Source organism: Tachysurus fulvidraco, chromosome 1 (genome assembly GCF_022655615.1).
Source record: "Tachysurus fulvidraco isolate hzauxx_2018 chromosome 1, HZAU_PFXX_2.0, whole genome shotgun sequence".
In the NCBI taxonomy this organism is placed as follows: domain Eukaryota; kingdom Metazoa; phylum Chordata; class Actinopteri; order Siluriformes; family Bagridae; genus Tachysurus; species Tachysurus fulvidraco.
The window spans coordinates 8,236,530-8,258,343 of record NC_062518.1 but is presented as its reverse complement, the minus strand read 5'-3'; the positions used below and the strand labels follow the sequence as shown (position 1 = coordinate 8,258,343).

The 21,814-nt window shown below is 36.8% G+C and overlaps 1 protein-coding gene across 1 annotated transcript in view; it reads left to right on the top strand.

Moving 5' to 3' along the window:
• Positions 1-21,814, top strand: part of si:ch211-186j3.6 (neural-cadherin) — a 217,331-nt gene that overhangs the window by 181,421 nt on the left and 14,096 nt on the right. The window contains exons 29-31 of the mRNA XM_027137161.2: positions 7,408-7,672; positions 13,140-13,320; positions 15,344-15,588. Coding sequence (XP_026992962.1) covers positions 7,408-7,672; positions 13,140-13,320; positions 15,344-15,588 — 691 coding nt within the window. The remainder of the gene's footprint in view (positions 1-7,407; positions 7,673-13,139; positions 13,321-15,343; positions 15,589-21,814) is intronic.

Here is a 21,814-nt window from a genome sequence, read left to right as displayed (position 1 = left end):
TCAACCAGCCTGTAAAAACATGGCAATCAGGACAAAGGAAATAATTTGTAGTCAGAGAATATTCATTTTATTTTCCACAACAGTGCTGTCATTATGGTGTTACTGTATCTTGGTTACCTGGCAACCTGATGACGTCTTCTGTCCTCCAAACCTACTGTCTCAGACCATTTCCTTATATTATTACCTTTATAGCCCATTTATCATTGAGCTGTCTTATAAAACACTGACCTCTTAACAAAGGTGGAAAGTAACAAAGAACAGTTATGTTGTTTCAGCAATGTGCATACAACACATAATTAAATAAACTTCAACACAAGAAAATATATACTATAAATATATACTATGAAAGAAAACCATTAGCTGAAGAGAGCGTAAGGCTGATAATGCACACGGAAAATACTTTCATTCGTACACCAGAGGATAATGCGCACTGAAATCACAAAAATCACCCAAGCATGAAGGAAACACAGCCACTGCTGTGCTCAATAAATGGTTAGATAATTATGTAAATAACTGTAAATCATTTTCTGTTTTGCAGCCGGCGTTTATCTTGTCTTTTTGTTTGTTGGAACAACTATAGCACTATTCTCTCTTCAACGTTGTACCTTCTATCTCTATTAGCAGCTCACATTTACAACAAAAACAAAATGCACAGCATGTATAGTTCACTTCCTGCAGATGAGTCGATTCTTTATCTGCAATTGAACCAGAGTGAGGTCAAGTCCTTCAGACATCCATGGGTAGGTTGTTCAGGTTTAGCACCCAAATACGATGTCTGAACAAAACTGATGAGGTGGAAATACACACCCGGAACCATGCCGTCTCTCACTCAAGTACAGTTGTGGTGAGGAGAAAAGCAGCTTAGAATGCACAACATGTCTAACCTTGAGGTGGATGAGCTGCAAGACTAAAAGACCACATTGGGTTCATCTTCATTCAATCAAGAACAGGAAGCTGATGAGACTGCAGAGAGTTACCAAAACTGGACTGAAGAAATATAGTCTGAGGAATTTTGATTTATGCTGAGGCACACAGATGGTAGGGTCAAAAATTGGCACCAACACCCTGAATCCATGAACCAGTCTGGCATGTGTTAATAGTCCAGGCTTGTGGAAGAGGTGTAAGGGTGTGGGGAATGTTTTCCTGGCCAATTCTGGGCTGGATAATACCAATCAATCATTGCTTGAATACCACAGCATATTTGAGTATTGTTGCTGATCATGTGCATCCACAATGGCCACAATTTTGCATCTTCTAATGGCTAGTTCCAGCATGATAATGTACTATGTCACGAAGAAAAAGTCTCTCAAACTGGACTTATGACAATGATTTTCAGTGTTTGTCATTGGCCTTCCTGGTCATCAGATCTGAAACCAATAGAATTCGATTAAATTCACTTATATAGTGCTTTTAACAATTGACGTTGTCTCAAAGCAGCTTTACAGAAGCACAGAAACAGAATAAAATTTGTTTAAAAGTTTAAAATGAACTTACTATTTTATTTTTAACATATATGTCTATTGAGCAAGCCTGAAGTGAAAAACTCCCTGAGATCAGATGCAGAAGAAACCTTGAGAGGAACCAGGATCATAAGAAAACCCATCATCATTTGGATGGCACTGGACAGTAAATAATGTAAATGTAATCAATGTCCTTTCAACAACGGATTATAGTCAAGTGGAATTGTGCAACCAAGAGCTTCTGAGGAACCAATATGTCAGAGTCATTTCTGAGTTCATGATAGACTTAATACTAATTCCTTCCCGCCAAAGCCACGAAAAGCTGACTGACGCAAAGGCAGTTCAAAGACAGAGTGATAGTCTCCAAGAACAATAGAACACCTTTGGGAACAGAGGAGACTCAGAGCATCATTTCACCTTAAATATTTACAGGAATTGCATGGTGCAATCATGTCAACATGGACTAGAATCTCAAAAGAATGTTTCTAACATGAATTCCACATGCCATGATAAACTGAGGCTGTGATTTTTTTTGGCTATCCTTCATTTGGGTCTGTTTTTAACCCCGGTTTCCTGACAGGGTTAAAACAGACCCAAATGAAGGATAGCCAAAAACAAATCACAGTTAATTAAGGAAAACAGTCAAGACAAAACAAAAGACAAAACAAAAGACAAAACAAATGATAAATTCTCAAGACAATTAGACACGACATGTGTGCAGAGGCAGGAAGGAATAGACAAGGGCAGAGCAAGCATGTGAATACAGAATGTAAACAAAAGGCACGTGGAAAAAGTCCAGGCTAGATCCTGACAGTGCCAGCAAAACTGAAAACATCTCATCCTGTCGTCTAATATATTAATGAAATATCCCTATCAGCACTTTGACATCAGTAATTTAACATACACACAAGGTAATATCCTGAAAAAAAAACCCCCAAAATATTGAGCTAAAATAATGACTAAATATTGGTGGTTTTTTTCATGCTTTAAGAAGTCAGTTTAAGATTTAAAATTTAAAAAATTGTGGTAATAATTTGTAGAAGTAGAAGCTGTACTTATAATCATCCAAGAGCATTTATTTAAAGGAGCACTTTTACCCGAGTAAGACATTTATAGGAAGGAAGACATTTATTTCTTAATTTCTCTCTGTCTCTGAACACTTTTCAACTCTCTTTTCCCTTACAGACTTTCTTTGTATCCCTATCCTACAGTGGCCGAGAAGTGCAAAACACATTAACAAATCCGAAAACAAATTAACAAATCAAAAAACACATTATCAAATCCGAAAACACATTAACAAATCCGAAAACACAATGACAATTCAGACAAACCGGAAACGGTAGGTATCGTTTGTGAATGGAAACTTACCGATATACAGGTATGGAATCTTATATGTAATGTGTAAAGTTCTCCGTATAAATATAAGAAAATAACAAAATTAATCCACAGTAATCCATTCCATCCATCCATTCCAACTTTTCTCTGCGGCAGACTGTTAAACTTCATGTATATCTTGAGTGACAGGTGTCTTGTCCAATGATCGCTAAGTGTTCCAATCACAAACTATACTGTACCAACCTCTTCCAGGTTTTCTGAATTGTCATTGTGTTTTCGGATTTGTTAATGTGTTTCGTGCAACGACTCAGACAACCCGGATCATTGTACAAGAGACCTGTCATTCAAGATATACAGGTGAATGACAGGTGTCTTGTCCGATGATCGGTAACTATACCTACCGTTTCCGGGTTGTCTGAATTGTCGTTGTGTTTTCAGATTTGTTGTTTTGTTTTCGGATTTGTTAATTTGTTTTGCACTTCTCGGCCACCGTACTATCCTTCTAATTATTTCTCTCTCTCTCTCTCTCTCTCTCTCTCTCTCTCTCTCTCTCTCTCTCTCTCTCTCTCTCTCTCTCTCTCTCTCTCTCACTCACTCACTCACTCACTCACTCACTCTTTCTCTCTCTCTCTCTCTCTCTCTCTCTCTCTCTCTCTCTCTCTCTCTCTCACACACACACACACACACACACACACACACACACACACACACACACACACACACACACACAAAATCATCTTCTCATCTCATATATATTATTGGGATTGGGACATGTACTTGTATCCAGCTGTGCACAGCTTGTTGTTTTCTTTTCCTCTTTCTTTCAGTTTGTTTTCATTTACATTTTACCCTATTTTGTATATATTCCTTTGCTATTTTTCCCTCTATTAATGGTATGGGTGATGTTGAGGTACTTTTGTTTTGTTTTTTTTTAATTGTCATACAATTTTTTTACTTAAATACCCGCTGCTAGCGTTAATGCGGTGTTTGAGTAGCGGTAATTGGCAAGTCTTAAAGATTATTAGTTCCCTGTGCGTGTTGCAGCAGCAGCCCATCTGCTTGTCTCTGAGAACGTTGTCACCACAGCAGTGGAATTTTGGAGTGGTGTGTTTGTCTTTAATCACAGGGGCATTAATATGCCTTTGACAGATAGAAACTTACATGCTATTCTGAGGCTTGCATGGTTTGTGAGATTTTCTTTTTATTATTTATTCAACACCTGCCTGAAGATGAGACATATAATCACTAATTATTGCTTTATCTGTGTAGCTTTGTTCATCTCTCTCTCTCTCTCTCTCTCTCTCTCTCTCTCTCTCTCTCTCTCTCTCTCTCTCTCTCTCTCTCTCTCTGACTAATATATATCTGCACTGATTTATTTAAAGCATGTATTATAATAGTCTTTCCAGAAATCTGTGAGATATCATATATTCTCTCCTGTGGCAGGCTAATGTGACTCATGTGAAGCCTCACGGCTCCGTGTCCCGTCTATTTTATTAAGCTTCGATCCTGAAAAACGATTCTGTACTCATCTGCCATGCAGAGCTAAGTTTCTTTCCCGCTGTTCTCCTGTCAATTACCCCAGCAACAGTGCTAATTGATGTGATGCAGTGCTGCCTATTTAGCATTCACTATTTCTATTGGTTTATCACCAGCGCGGCTCAGCAGGAACTTCCAGCAAGGTGGCCTTACATTATCATCTCTCTGCATCAAGGAGAGAGGAAATGACGAGTAAAAAACAGACTACTGTTTTCTGAAAGCAGTGTTTATAATTAAAAGGTTTGGAGTCAGGGAAACAAATTGCCACATGGTTGAGCATTCAAACCCCCAAAAAACTCTTGTTTGCTGTTGTTAATTGGGGTTTGTTTGGGAAAGTTGTTGAGTGATTCGAAGGAAAAAGTACAAGACATCTATTGGATGGTCTTTTAGTACTTTCAGATAACAAGCAGCGAACAATCTGATTGCAATAGAGCAAAACAAACCTTTTTTTGAAAAAAAAAAAACCTTTTTTTTGTCTTTGTCAAATCAAATTAGAGGCACGGCATTGAATTTCAATGAGCTGCTTTATGTATAACCCAGTGGTTTCATTAAGGTTTATTCACCTATGGTTCTCACTACACAAAAGCTCCAGGACGAATAAAGAAATTTTGGGGGTGCGTTCAAAGGCATACTGGGTCTCAGTGGGAAAGTCCGAAATCAGCCCTGTACCACCCAAGGCAAGAAAGCAAGCGTATTTCGCTGCATCTTTAATTGGCAAGAAAATGTGAACCTTTGAAGCATGCACTTAGTCTCAAAAGTAGAGAGTAAGCCTGCTAAGTGCTATACTGTATATAATGTATTATAATAAAAGTATTCATAGATTGATTAGCTTTAATTAGCTCATCAGACCTTGAATTTAAGCTCATTTTATAAGAAGGCTATCAAAATTAAGGACAGTTAAGGAAAGTGGGAAGATGTGTACAATTCTTGAAGGTCATCCTTGTTATTTATTGCAAAATTTTTATTCTTATCAGTTTCCTATATTTTAATGGGAGAAAACCTCAGTTCTTTCTAGCTTGGATCGTTTAGCTCCGTTGCTCATGTCATGACAACAAGCTAACATGTTAAATGTAGGAGGCTAAATTATGCACTCTGGGACTCGTGTGGAAGGCTTTAGAAAATGAAATGAATGGTTAGTTACACATAAGTAGAGCTTATGCACACACAACCACCTGCTTCTCTCCTGCTGGTCTATTTCATTGTCTGTTATAAACAGCTGCCGTTCTCTGAAGACTAAAACTGTTGCATATTTCTGAACTGTATCACCTTACTATCCATCCTATTCATGGGCAGTATGATTCTGTTCATTCTTATTCAGTCTTTTTTTTTCTTAAACCCGGTAAAATGTTGTCGTAACACTAATAATACTAAGGAATAAAAAAGATAATGGGGAATGAGAACAGGTTGTTGGTGAAATACAGGCTGGTTTGAGTGTTAGAGAAAGTTTAAGATTCTGAAATGTTCCATCACACCAATCTCTGAAGAACACTGAATGGAATGGGGAAAAAAAACATTCAGTGCCGTGTGAAGAAACATCTTGTGAATGAGAGAGGTCAGAGGAGACGATGCCTGGTTTGAGCTGACGGGAAATCTATAGTAAACAAATAAATTGCTCTTTACAGCTGTGTTGAGCAGAAGAGCATCTCACTGCACCGAAACTTAAAGCAGATGAGCAGCAGGAGCTGAAGACTTTGTTAATCTCCAGTCAGCCAAGAACAGGAATATGATGCAATGGGGACGGGCTGGATGAAACTTGGCAACTAGAAAAAGCACAAAAAATAAAAACAGGCTTTCTATCGTCACCTGTCCAGTTTTGATGAACATTTGTCCACAGTATCATCAATGAAACAATAAATAAATGATTTTCCATCAAACCTAGCTGCAAGACAAGAAAGTTGTGTGTGGGTTTTCTTTTTTTGTGCAATTATATGTATGTACATATATATGTAGAATTATATTGTAATTTTATTTTAACACCACTAATGGAGTTGCACAGTTTATAGATGATCTGCTAGATCTATAGATCTATAGATAGTAGTTTTTATAGTGAAAAAATTTATAACACACACACACACACACACACAAACACACAAACACACACACACACACACACACACACATATATATATATATATATATATATATATATATATATATATATATATATATATATATATATATATATATATATATAGTTATTAAGATATGTTTGGTTAAACAATGAATAATGAAATAACAATGAATAAAGTGAGACTTCCTACAGAAAAGTATAATCTCTCGTGTCTGTGTGTGTGTTACAAAGGCATTTTGTTAAATTATTTTGTAGTTTTCTTTATTTTTTTGACGGATACCACCCTATTGTAGTTACCCCATGAGGTCCTTAGCTTCCATGTAATATTCTTGTCCTGTAAGTACTTTTGCAGAATGCTACACAGGCTCTTATGGTGAACTGCAAAACACATAGAGAAGGATTTAATTTTCCAAATGACAAGCGTCCTTTTTTAATAAAGTTTATAATTTCTTTATTTTCAGCCTTGTGAAATACACAGTGAAATATTCTGAAGCATGTCTATCATTTTCACTACCTAGCTATGGCATACATAATAAAAATAAAAATCTTAAAATAAAACATATCATTTTAAATAAAAATATTTTATAAATAAAAATATCACGTTTTTATATGGATCTAAATGTAAAATATGCAGATGAGATTGTGTTTTGCAGCATGAGCAGACAGAGCCAGCCTAAACTGAGTATTGAATTCCCAGGTCCCAGAGTTTCCAATTAAAGGGGTGGTATGTTTAATTCTGTCAGTGTGTGGCAAGGCTTTATCAGATCCCTTCTTTGCCTGATTATAACCGTCTCCCAAGGCTTCCTAGTGCAATACATGCTAAGCCTCTTCCTTCATCTCTACTGTCTGTTCCCGTCTGTCTCTTTCATCACATCTTTCTCTGTTCCTCACCAACCAGTGTATTATCAGTATAACATCCTCTGACCTCAACTGTTTATTTCTTGCTTATATCTGTTATTGGCAACACTTTAAATAATTTAACACATCTACTTTTTTCACTCGCAGATATTTCAGGGCTTGTTAGCTGTTTTCTACAACCTCGGAGACGGAGACTTCAACCTGACAATGTACTCTCATCGCCTGGACAACGGCGAGTGGCATGAAGTTCACCTGGAGCGCCATGATAATGAGATGACTCTGCGTGTGGATGGCGGTGGTGGGCGAAGAGAGGTCACAGGGGCTCCTGGACGCAGCCGGGAGATCATCATTGACCCCTCCTTGGTCATGCTGGGAAACTCGTTCCCAACTGGACACAACAAGAGCTTTCAAGGTAAAAAATAAATAAATAACGCTTTGGTTGAAAACAAAACAAAACAAAAAAAAAAACTTCAGCACATCTAAGGATGTGCTGTGCTGCTGAATTGCATTTAATTATGCAAAACATTGACCCGCTGTTACATAAGCTTAAATCCACTTTATTATGGACTTATTAGCTGGTCACTTTACATCCTGGTGGGATTGCTTTGTTAAAGGAAAAAAACAGCTGGAGGGTAATTTTTTTCAGCTTATTATTGTAAACTAAATTTAGTACAGTCACTGGATGCTGTGATGTGGTTCCTGATGCTGATCTTCCCCAGACATTGTACCACACACAATTGTATAGAATGTATAGAATGTTGTATAGAATGTTGTTGCATTCTGTACCATTACAGTTTCCCTTCACTAGAACTAAGAGACTCAATCTCCTTCCAGCATGACAATGTTTCTGTGAAACATTCACAACTCAAAAGATTTCAAATCTAATGAAATAACTTCTCAGAATGGTTCAGTTTTATTGTAGCTATTTGGGTATTACAGTTAGAATAAGAGTGATGTTTAGGGGTGCACAAACATTTGGACATATATTGTATGTAGTGTTCATCTTCAAAGTGATCTAGATGTTTCCCAGGTTGGATTTAGATTTATTGCAAGAATTTTAAGTAATTAATTATTTGAAATAACTTAGAAGTTATTTTAATACACAAAAGCTAAAACCCTTAAAGCATCCTTTCTATGTTAAAAGTATGAGCTTTAACCGGGATTAAATCTTTATTAGCTTATGTTTTAATCCAGTTGCACCAAAATGTAAACCTTCTTTTAACATAGTAAATATTGTATAGAAATCTTTGTTAAATCCTGGCTGTAGTTTTACTATAATCTTATTGCACAGAGTTATTACATTACACTCAGATTTAAATTTCACTTAAGGAGCCATTTTAATCTTCTACAAATCTGAGGTGATTTGAATTTCTGAAAATGTCATGGATTGCAGAGAAGCAAAGATTTCAGACGTTGCCAATGTTGAAAAGAAAATATTAATAATGATTAATCCCAGGAGTAACACTGATGCTGTTTTCTTGTCTAAGCTAGTAAATCCATCACATGCTATCAGAAATAATAGTGTGTAAAGATTTTAATCAGAGGTCAATGTTTTAATCACTGATTTATTAAACCAGGTTTGAAATTGAGTGTTTTAACTGAACTCAAATGAAACAAATCCTCAACAAATAGCTCCACAAATCTTTGATAAGCTTTCAATTTAGTTTAATAAAAATCCTTGATGATGCAACTCAACCCTAAGGCTTTTAAAAGGATTCTATTGCTTGTGTAACCAAATGAGGGTTTAAAAGTTTAAGTACAAATTGTATTTAATCAGAAATCAAATTGTTCTTATAATCTCATAACAGCCAGTACACTACCTAATCTTAAAGGATTACAGTAAAGCATAACACAATCAATCCTCAATTCGTTTTTTTTTTTTCCTTCTATTGCCAAAAAAGAGTTCATCTTTTCTGTGAAATATAGTTTCACAAACACTGTATTGTTTTCTTATAAATGCTGAACTGAAAAGGGTTCTCAGTACTTACACTTTAAGTGAGAATAGGAAATCAGGTTCCCTGCGATGGTTTTTGTACATTTCTTAAAAAACTAATTGAGTCACTGAAAATTGTTTTGTGTTACATAAAATCTAAGAGCCAATCGGGTTCCAGTATGCAAATTACAGTTATCTAATATTTTATGTTCACTGTGGTTCAATATAGACGCTCTATGTATTATTCATTTAGCTCCTGAGAACCCTTAATGACACGGATGGTTCTGTCGTGACAGCAAAGAACCCGTTTAGCACAAATAGTTCTTTATTTTTTGCTTGTTTTTACTGGTAGATATTGTCATTCTGTCTTTCACATTGCATTGTAAATAATGTTTGCATTCAGTAAATTGCATTCAAATATTGTTAGCACGATTACTATTACTATTACTCCCGACACATTATTATTGAATGAACACATAAGAGCTTTTATATGGAACCTTTTCACTGGATACAAAGCACAGTTTTTTTCACCGAACCCTTTATAAGAGTTCAAGATAAATAATATTACGTGTTCCAAATATGAAGTACCTGATAGAAAGCTTTGAGGTTGTCTATAGAATCTCTTTTTATAAGCGGGTGAAACGGGTTGGATGTGCGTACGGTCGGAATGTTTAGTATTCGCATATTTAGAGAAGTTCTTCATTAAAAAAATGAGAATTTATAAATTCTCCTCTGATATCTAAAGACTTTACCAAAAAAATAACATGTTTTACAAGTTTGTTAACAAATAACAAGGAAAATCTCTCTCACAAAACCTTTAACACTCCAAGCACACGTATCTCCTGTGTAAATACTGTCTGTTTATTTCTTTTGATAAATGCTCATTCTAAATGTCCAGACTTGCAGAATGATGTACAAACATTTCTTTGAATCAGATATCAATCTATTGTTTCCATTTCTTAACAACTACTGCCTGATTATCCAGTTATGTCTAAAAGAATTAGCAACAGTAGATTTGAACAAAATCAACCTTTATATATTTGTTTCTTCTCTTTGTAAAGAATAAGATTGTCTTTTTTGAGAAGAATAATTTTACCGAAAAAATATTTTCTTAGAAGTGCTGAAGGGAAAAGAGTTTTGAAAAAAAAAAAAAGTAGTGAACCTTTCACTCTAGCCTGGCTACTCAGCGTTAGACTTTCTCTGGCATTGTGTTCCAAAGAGTCAGTAGCATATTACGAATTCAGGCTGTAATCCTTCTCCCCTGTCTGATGAGACTCTATTGTATTAGCGGTAATGAAAGATTTATTAGTTATGATGAATTCATAATAGGCTTAAATGCAGCCTCGGTGTAAGAGAGAACGTGTGGATTTTCTGAGCACCTGGCATTAAACAGATAAGATTAGCAGGGATGAAATGACATTTGACATGAAGAATAGAGTGGAAGGAAAGGAGGACAGGAGGACAAGTGATCCACTAGGCCTAGGCAAGCCTCAGGCAGAAACACTCGCTCAGTCTGTCTGTTAAGTGAACATTAAAAGCGTCTTTCTCAAAATCCGAGGGTATGTGTGCGTATGTGTGTGTGTGTGTGTGTGTGTGTGTGTGTGTGTACTGTATGCACATGTGACTACTGGATACGTCAATAAGTGTGTGGTGTCTGAGAACGCTGGGGAAAACTAATACAATGGTTAGCAATCCAGCGTTTTTTTCTGTCTAGACATTTATTTAGATATTTAAATTCCACTGTGCCGCTCTAGGTGTTTTTTTGTTGTTGTCTTTTTTAATTAATGCAGGAACATTATGGACAATGAGGAGGCGTGTTGGATTTTTTTCTTCAGCAATCGTTTCTCTTGGTGATGAGTCAGGAAACGTAGGGATATAGTTTATAAATTTAGATTTTGTAGTCAGGTCTATCACAGATTATATTCTCCAACATATGTTTCAATCATGAATTCATACTATAACCTTAAAACACACATTCTTAAGATCATATGTTATCCGGTTCTCTGCTACATCGAACAACAATATAGAACCTGATCTTAGAATTTTTTATAAGATGGACTCTGTATTTTAGTATAACAAGCAGATGTGATCAACACACAACCAAATATGCATTGTTAAAATGTAAAATTTTAGATTAACTATGCAAGTGTTTTTGTCATAAAAATAAAAGAGCCATTCAGCTTCCTTGATTAGTGGAATGGGTAGGACATGTGGAAGGTTTAAGTATTTCCTTTAAAATGATGGTCATGTGTCTATAGACACACACGTCTCTCCCTTTGGCTCCCAGTATGGCAACTTTGTTGTGTGTGATGTGTTTGCTTTGTTTCCCTTCCATTGCAACATTATGACATCTTCCCAATCCAGCCATGAGAATAATTTTGCTATGTGAAAGTGACGTGACATACGGCTAAGTACGGTGACCCATACTCAGAATTCGTTCTCTGCATTTAACCCATCCAAAGTGCACACACACACACAGCAGTGAACACACACACACCGTGAACACACACCCAGAGCAGTGGGCAGCCATTTATGCTGCGGCGCCTGGGGAGCAGTTGGGGGGTTCGGTGCCTTGCTCAAGGGCACCTCAGTCTTGGCCGGCCTGAGACTCGAACCCACAACCTTAGGGTTACGAGTCAGACCATTAGGCCACGACTTGCCCCAATGTTCTTCTTTTGTCAAAGGCATTGCAAAATTCTAAGTAAATATGTATTTAAAATCTATAACAAAGTATGAAAAAGTTTGGAAGATATTTTCAACAAAAAAGTTTCCCCTGTGTACGGAGACCTCTAGGACACTCTGATTTAATGTTGTTTTGCAGACGATTCAAAATTCTAATTGTTCTCTACTGCAATGCTATTTTATTTTAAAAATGTATAAGGATGTATAGATTTTTATTTCAGATGATGAAACTGCACAGTTGGACATAGGGCAGAAAAAAAACAGCAACTGGTCATTTTTCCAATCTTCAGCATTTCAGGTTTGGTTCAGACTTTATCCAGTGTAGCTGTAGATTTCTGTACTTGGCTGACAGGACTGGAACCTGATGTGGTCTTCTGCAGTTGTTGCCCTCCATCTGCCTCAAGGATAGATGTGTTGTGAATTCTGAGATGCTTTTCTGCTCCATACAACTGTTAAGATTAATATTTGTAAACAGTTGAGTCTGGTCATTCTTATCTATCCTTTTTATTGTTTACAGTTAGTTCTGTGTGAAAAAGACACAGTAATATTTTGCAGTTGCTGAAATATTACATTTAGTCTATACCATGATTAAATTCAGTAAGATGACATTTTCTGAAGCTTTTGACGTGTATGTGCATGTATTTTTATTCATTTTTTTTTTTTTTAATTTTTAATTTAACATTGATCTGCTGGTACAGTACGTCGTTGATTAGAAAATTACATGCAGGGATACAGGTTTTCCTATTAAAGTGGCAGTACTGTATATATCGACTATAAATTTTTATTTAACTTTAAATTCTTGATATTTTCAGTTAATACCAGTTTTAATGCCTCATGTTTTACTCCTGCTACTTCTTTTAGTAGTTAATTAACTTTTGTTGAAAGTAAATTTGAGAAAATCAATTGTAATAAAATACAAGACAAAAATAACACACTTTTTGAAATATTTGTTATGTTTCAGCACTGTTCAATAATATATCTGAAGAAAGATTTCATTTCTGTTGATACACCAACATCCAGCCTCCACTCAGAATAAGCCGATATATTGTGTAAATGTGTTTTAGAGCATGGTTTGGAAGTAAATACTATAAGAAGGTAATAATATGTAGGTAATAATCATGTTGAACGTTGAGTTTCAGCTAGCTTCAAGTAGCCTGTGGCAAGAAAAATGACTTTAAACTGCTAAACAATATTTAGTTACTGCTATGTAGTTCAGCATCCTGGCAGTTCAGCATAAGTCAGCATTTGTCTGTGTCTGTTCCAGGCTGCATGCGTGACTTGAGGCTAAACGGTCGCTCCATGCCTTTGGACACTCAGCCAAAAGACGGTGTGCTAGTGCTTAGCACTGTGGGAGTAATGCTGGGCTGCTCCTCAGACTCCTGCAGGAGAAATCAATGTAGCCCTCCATTCACCTGCGTCGACTTGTGGAGGATCCACGAGTGCAGGTACACACACACACACTCACACACACACACACACACACACACACACACACACACACACACACACACACACACACACACACACTCACACGAGTGTTCACAAAGAAGTCAACATTAGTGTTTTTTTCTTCCATAATGTCTCACATTTAATGAAAGGTCATGTATGAAAGAATAAGATAACGTCATGATGCTTTGGAAAACTAATTGTAGGTGAAAACTTAAAAATGTTATCGGGGAACTGAATAAACACAGGACCCCTAACACACTATAGGATTACTTGGGGAATCATTGCACTCCAGTGTTTGAAGTTTTCACATTACTGTGTCATACATCATTTGTGGAAAAAATCAAAATTAGAGAAATTCAGTTTTAATTCAGTTGTTTCTTGTGGTGACAGAGGAAAGTGACAATCAGAGCTCGGACAGTATATAAAAATAAATACTCTTCTGGTGCTAGTAGGGTAAATGGGGTAGGGTATGTACAAACAAAAGTTCAGCTTCATTGCTTTGTCCATCTATAGACCCTGACTTGAAGCTCCTTCACTGGTATATTTACTGTTCACAACATTAAATTAAAAAAATCTTAAAAACAATACAAAAAAAACAAAACAATAAATGGCACATATTCACCTTGTATCCGTTATTACTGACTTTCTACACACACACACACACACACACACACACACACACACACACACACACACACACACACACACACACACACACACACACACACACACACACACACACACATCAAGGTGGGGGGCTTTGGATGCTCCGGGGCTCTCTGTATACATGGTCAGTATCAAGCTGTGAGGACTTCAACATGCTGCTTCTCCTGGGAGTTAAACAGTGTGTGTGTGCAGTCTGTGTGTAGTCTGTGTGTTTAGGTAGTCTGTGTAGGTGGGTGCTTGTGTATTCATGTGTATCTCTATTGCATGTGTGTTTGAGGGGGTTAGAAGGGGGTTATTTTCTTATCTGCTGGAATTCCTTTTTCCTTATTCTCCCATTTATCGGCTCAGCGGGGGCCGCAGTCCAGCAAGGAGCAATTCATACAAATTGTTTCTTTGTGAGCGTGTGTGTGTGTGTGTGTGTGTGTGTGTGTGTGTGTGTGTGTGTGTGTGTGTGTGTGTGTGTGTGTGTGTGTGTGTGTGTGTGTTTTAAAAAGGCAGTAGCATAACAGTATTTAGCCACGCATTCAACAGAAATCTTTTCACATTTTCACTGCTCCATCTGCTCCGTAGAGATTATGCAAGTGTGTATGAGGGTCCCATATCTGGACATCCAGTACAGCCTGAGAATTAGACACAGCAAGAAGATTTATGAAGTCCTTTGCTCTGGCTTGTCATTATAATTTATATGCAGCTCATGACATGTATATGTGTATAGATAGAATATTACTGAAGATATCTGTCCCATTTTGTAATGTTAGGAATAAATCCTGACAGGAGGTGCCGTCGATCAGAAGCGATGTCACGGTCACCAATGCAAATTTGATTTGCTTTGCTGAAACAGAAAAGTTGTTTTATTTCATTCATAGCACAGTGTGTGCTAACAGTGTGTTGTTTTATGCTTTTTATAGTTAGGGTTAATGTTGACAAGTGTCACTGAAGAGGTTTTTATTATGTTATGGCTTTAGAAACAGTTGTTCCCTCATCATCTTCTCTTCTATTCTCTCTTAATGTTGTAAATATTAGCAAATAATTAACTGATATATAAGTACCTATAAGTTGTTACTATAGAAACAAAACTATATTAATTTTTTTTATTAATACTTAAACATTCTGTCATTTAAGTAATAGAAAATTAATCGTCACCTTCTGAATGATCAGGTTTGTGAATTCTAGTACAGTGTAGTAGTATAATAAAATAATAAACCGTTATTTCTGGAAACAGACATTTATATCTGGTTCATGTAAACATACGCAACCTTTCATCCTAATACCCTCTACTGTTCGGTACTAATGTATAATAATTAATTACATAATCCCTCTCCATCTGTGCACTTTTGTCTCTGCCAATCCCAGGTGTCCACAGGGTCACATGGTGAAGGCCAACGCTACAGGCAAATTCTGCGTGTACACCATGTGTGCCAGCCGGCCGTGCCATCGGGGCACCTGCGTGGCCCAGTCACCCTCCAAATTCACATGCGAGTGTCCAGAGGGCTACAGGGGGCGGCACTGTGAGGTCACACTGGCCATCTATGATGTCGACGTGGGCCTCAGCTTCAGATCGCTCTTTGCCATATGCATCTGCTTCATGGCTCTGCTAGGTAGCTATGTCCATCATGTTCTCTTCTATTTTTAGTTTCTTTTCGCCTTGAAATATCACAGGGTCTTACGTCTGAACCTCAATTTATCAAAAAATATAATATTGCAATAGCTGGTGTTGTCCTTCAGCTTTACTATTCGATCCACGTTTTTGATTTGGCACAGGTTTTTATGCCAGATGCCCTTCCTGACACTGAGAATTAACCCCTCAGTGTCTGGGTTGGTTCCCTGGGAGTGCAGGATTCTGCCACTGGACCAGTAAAACACAGTAAAATCCAAAAATATATAAATAAACTTAAAATGTGATGGAGTACCCTGTGAGCACAAACACATTAGTTTTTTTTTTTTAGGTTTTTTTTTTTTAATCTCAAAATGTCCACATTGATTTAATACTATTAATTAGATGAATTTTGTGGTATATTACAAAATGTCAAGCTTAATATAAACAGAAGACCAGAAGTAAACCATTCTAAAGCTTTGAATGGGTTACGTTTATGGTCCAGTAATGAACCATAACATTTCTGGCCAGCCAGTGTTCAATAGGGATGATTTATTCAAACAGTTAGATACAGACTGTACTTATTTGAGCTTTTTCACACCTAGCCTGCATGTGCTGCTAGCAGTGAGCTCCTAATTATTAATAAATTACATTTAAGATTTTATAGCTTTGACGTTAATAGCACTTTGGCTCAAATAGATCCACAATCACGATTACATTTGTGTTCTCACAAGTCACGTTATCACTTGTATTTGATGACCATACATACTAAAACTGCTGGAACTCTCGCTATTAAATACAACTGTTTCAATACCACAAGACGTTTTATCAGGTTAGCTGTACCTGTAGGCAGGTGCTCTGTTTCCTCTTTTTGATACGTCCACAGAACACTATTTGCAGTCTGCTTTGCTTTGCTTGCCGTCATTAATTATGAAAGGCATGGAATACGTCCAGAACGCTGCACTTTTTGTGCTGTGTGTTCATTAGTGTGGCAGTGTACGCTAGGCTTACATCACTTAGTTTCAATTCAGCTTTATTTTAAAAGCCCTTTTAATAGTGGACACTGTCTCAAAGCAGCTTTATAGAAATCCAGATATAAATTTGACTTTTATAACGAGGCAATGATGTGAAGGAAAAACTCTCTGAGATGACATGAAGAGGCTCCGTGGAAAAGAATGAGACTCGAAAGGGATCCGGGTGACACCCGATAATGCAATTATAAATAATTTCTCTTCTATATCTCTACACTCCATAGTCCTAAAGTGCTAATTGTATTAACAGGAACTCGAGAATGAGTATCATTTCTGAATTCTGAAGTCAGTTGTACTATTCAGTGATGGAGACTTGAACTGTTCATAACAAACGCTGCACTTTTAGAAAGAACATCTATAAGCTATCAATATGGAGTCATCCTTAGGAGCAGTGTATGATTTTCATGAGTTAAAGTAGGGATCAGATTCATAGTATCGAGCGTTAAAGGTTTACTCCTGACTCTTATAAAGCGCTGACACTGGAAACACCTTCCATTAATGCTAAATTAACTTCTGACAGAAAACCCTAATGCCAGGATCAGTATCGTTTCATGTCTAGTTCCAGCTTTGCCTTTTATGTCCACGAAGCACATTTCTAGATTATTTTGAAAGGTCTGATAATTCCTCCAGCACACAGCTCGCATTGCTTCATGCTTGTTGTTTTTCTCATCAAAGGTCTGTGTTAGCATTCACGCAGCATCCAGATTTAAGCTGAAAACAAACAAAAATAATCATTTCTCTTCAATCACAGATTAGACTCGTGGCGTCATTGTGATGACCTTGATGTTCACAGCTGCAACAGCTTTTAGAAGTGTTAATTACTTAATTTGTAGGCGCACAATGTGCTGTTTACTAATGCCAGGGTAGAAATGAAGATCAATGAACTGCCGTTTTGGACAGAATTTCAATCGTCTGGATCTTTCCCTGCAAAAAAAACTTCTGTCTGGGTTTTTGCATGCCGTCCTGTTTGTCTCCTTGTAAAAAGGGTGAGAGGAGAATCCGATGAATAGAAAGCAGTCACTCTATTGACTTGTTGGACAAATAGACCATCTTTCTTTGTTTTTTATTTCTCACAGGGACTTTAATAGATTTAGTATGCCATGCTTGCGCTCCTGACTCTTTCACCTCTGCTTGGCTTCGGATCTAAAGCTAATTTGAATGAATGAATTACTCAGTGCAAAATTTTTTATGTTAAAAAAAAAAATAATCTGATGGATGAAAAATTGAGCAAAATTGAAAAAAGTTGCTGATGCATTCATAAGTCTGTACGTATAAAATCCACAAATCCTATCTTTTATAGGCATTTATTTAACAATTCATAGATGTTTAGATCCATGGGGATGATGGTTAAAAATGTATATTTGACAGGCACTTTATCTAAGGTAGCTCATATTTCAGACAATCGAAACACTCCGAACTCATCAGGACTTGCTCAAGGTCAACAGTGACTTCCTGATGTTTGAACTCGTAATCTTCTGAACACTAGCTCTAAGCTCCTACTAGTCCTACAGTACCTGTAAGCATGTTACATTGAACTAGCCTATAGATGTGTAGCAGGTGTGTTCTTAGTGATCTTGTCTTGTGCATCATCAGCTCACTTTAGTGTGTTCTTTTTCATGTGGCTTTTGGCACTCTGGGAAGATCGCAGTGGTGATAAGTGAGGATTTATTCAAGGTGTTGTATGAGTAACGGCGTGAAACGGAGAGATTAAATACACTAGCTCCAGGAAGAGGAAGTAGTATGTATGATCTTGTTGCAAGCTAGACATGTGTGTGTGTGTGTGTGTAAATAAGTGTGTGTGTGTGCGTGTGCGTGCGTGTGTGTGTGTGTGTGTGTGTGTGTGTGTGTGTGTGTGTGTGTGTGTGTGTGTGTGTGTGTGTGTGTGAGAGAGAGTGTGTTATTACAAAGGTTTTCACATGTTAAACTGAAAAAAATAATAGATTAGATGTGGTATTAAACAGTCTGACTTCAAACCAGTTGTATTCTTTTCACAGAATATAATGAAATAAATAATATTATAAACCCAGCAATATTTAATAACACTGTTAGCTCAAAAAACTGTGTGTGTTGCACATTCATTTTGTTTTTCAACAGCTCGTTTGATTTTAATGAAGAAAAAAAAACATTATTACTGACTGTTTTTAAGTAGTAAAATATATTTCATCTTAGTATGTTAGTTAAATTTGATTCAGTTTATTTCATGTAAGTTATAATCCCATATGAATAGCTAATGTAAATAAATACGTATATGTTCCACCCTAGTAAGAAGAAATGGAAGTTTGGTACCTTTGGCTTTTTATTCACTGATTCAGTGATCCAAAAGTCCAATGTGATTATTTTTATTTTTTATTGCATTTTTTTTAAAGAGCATTGACTCTGTAACTAGCCAACAGATTCTCCACGTGCTTGACCGTTTGATTCAGCTTGGTTCAGTGAATTACAAAAGACTTTAATGAATTGTACAGAGTTTCCAGAGGAGCCTCCTGCTGGCTTCAGTCATGCAGCGTACACTTAGTTACCTGCTGTGTTTTTGTGCTTAAAGAGCTCACGCATGGGAGATTATCCTGTGGTGTGTGGCAATTAAAGTCTTTTAGAATAAGTATTGGTCCAAGGACACATGCTGTCTGAGAGTTGTGCTTTGTTTTAAAAGCTCATCCTTCCTCAAAGGGCAGTTTACAGTGTGAATTTAAGTGGAAGAAAGGGTAAAGCTAGGAGTTGATGCTACTCACTGTTGCTTGCATTTCTTTGCTTTAAAGCAGGACAATCCTAAATTATTTTATCGGCTTTGAAGCTTAGCGTGACTGTTGTCTGAACGTAAAGTGTTTATTTTTAGTTTAGAGAAAAATGTTACAGACACCGCATGCTTCAGATCTTAAATTAATAAGTGAACCATGGTGGTGGTGGCGGCATTGTGATGAATTACCCCTCAACTCTTGGTTGTTTCTCTGACTAACCTCTTCTTTACCTGGTCACTAAAATTTCATAGGTACAGTAGCCTTCTTGAGTCGAGTATACTTTGTGCTTTTTAAATACTGGATTTCATGTCACAAAGCAAGCTTATATAAAACTCTATATTCACAGTGATTCAAGAGAGCTAATATTCTCTAATATATTTAGTTACCCTTATGCTAGTTCTTGTGGTGCCTGTACCAGGGCACTCTCATATCTACCAGTCTTTATTCATCAGGGAATGTACTTTGAAGAACTGAAGAGAAAACAAAGAAGGCGGCTTGATTTTTTTTACATATACATTACAGTACATTGAAATTATTTCTTATCATATCCCTGCTTGTTAGAAAGTTGGGGTCAGTGTGCAGGGTCAGTCATGATACGGTGCCCCTGGAGCAGAAAGGGTTATAGGTCTTGCTCAAGGGTCCAACACCTGCAGCTTGTCGGTCAGATCAGTGTATGGTTCGACTCACATCTCTTATATAAACCGATAGTAATTATTCCACCCACTGAGGTAGAGCTACAGATAAACTCCCCATGAAATATAACTGAACATGAAAGAAGGGCAGCTTAATAAATCTACTGGTGTTGTGCATAATGTCAGCATAGAGTCTGCTGAAGAATTTCATTTGCTGAACTTGAAGACGTGACATTAAAATCATAATAATACCTTGTGCCTGTAGACAGTCTGTATGAGTTCCTTAAATAAAGCGCATGGAAGGAAAAGCCACTATAACCCTGTTTTCACTTTCGAATTTCTCAGTATTTTCACATCTTTTATTGTCTTCAGTCTTTCATTATACAAAATGTGTTGCTTTCATAAGAAATTTGAGTCTGTGACATTGGCTACATCACCCTGCTGTTAGAAAGCAGCATTTTATAAAAGAGGAGACTTTATTTGATTTGTGTATCACTGTACCATGGGGGACACTTTGGCGTGGTGGTTAGCAAATTTGCCTCATGCCACCAGGGTTGACAGTTGAGTCCCTCCATCACTTTTCCAGTGTTTTGTTTCCTTCCCCTGTCTAAAGACACGTGTTCTATGCTGATTATCTGTGCAGAGAGTGGATGGATGGCTGGATCATTGTAAGGTTTTCTATCTTAGCTAGAGCCATGCTTCTTATATCATAAAACATGCAATGTACTATTTATGACGTTCACTTGAAAGAGCTATGGTGAAAGAAAATCAGAAAAGGCTAGAAGTGGTAATGATTGTGTGTGAAAAGGCCAGTCAGACCAACAAGGATAGAAATATCTGACAATTTTGTCCTTGCAGGGCCATTTTTATCCCTCTCCATATTTTTTTTTATTAAAGAGGCAGGTGTTTTCTCTTTGGTTACTGAGGTTAAGGTTAGTGTTAGCTTTAGCTGCAGTATATTATGAATTAGCAGTATGACTAATTACATCAGGGGAAGATCCTCACATGGACAGTAAAACATGGGTGTGTCCATGAAAAAAAAGGTCTTACAAAATACAATGACATGACATGACAAGAGAACATTGGACATTTTTATATCCATGATAACAGACCAGAAATGGAAATTTGTTCCACTGTCACTAGCAATGTGTGTGACAGTAAACAAGAGAATTTAGATCAGAGTTATGCTAATTTCTTCAGAGTGTGTTTCGGTTTGTGTCAGGTTTATTTCAGTGAACTGTCATTCGTGTCACCTGCTTCTTCAAATTGTAGAAACTAGGCATCTAAAATGTTGCCACCTGTTTTCAGCTGTCAAAGTAATAATAAAGGAAGAATATCAACTGCTGTGCAGTGCCAATATTTTACAGACACAAATGTGTGTATATTGGCACCTGGGTGATTAGACTTAAATTATTATTCACAATTACCATTCTAGAGGATTGGTACCGATCCTAGTGAGATTACAAATTAATATTTATATCCAAATCCCTGTTATTGTAAGAATTTTTTAATTCTTAAAGCCCCATTAAAATTTTTTTACCTACCTTGTCAAAAAGTGTTGTTAAACATAAAAATGTTTATGTCCTTGCATTAAAGGAAGCTCAGTGGTTAAACCGTTTTACTACCATATAGAATTGAGTTCAAATCCCAACACTGCTACAGCTGTGCCTCAACACCTATCTCTTAACTTGTCGAAAAAACCTTATCAATCTGATAATGATCAATTCTCATTAGCTAGAATTTGACTTTTCCGGACAATATACTAGCTACTGAAATTAACGCTAATAAAATCATGCATCAGCAGATTAAACCAGCTAACATAATGTAGTTAA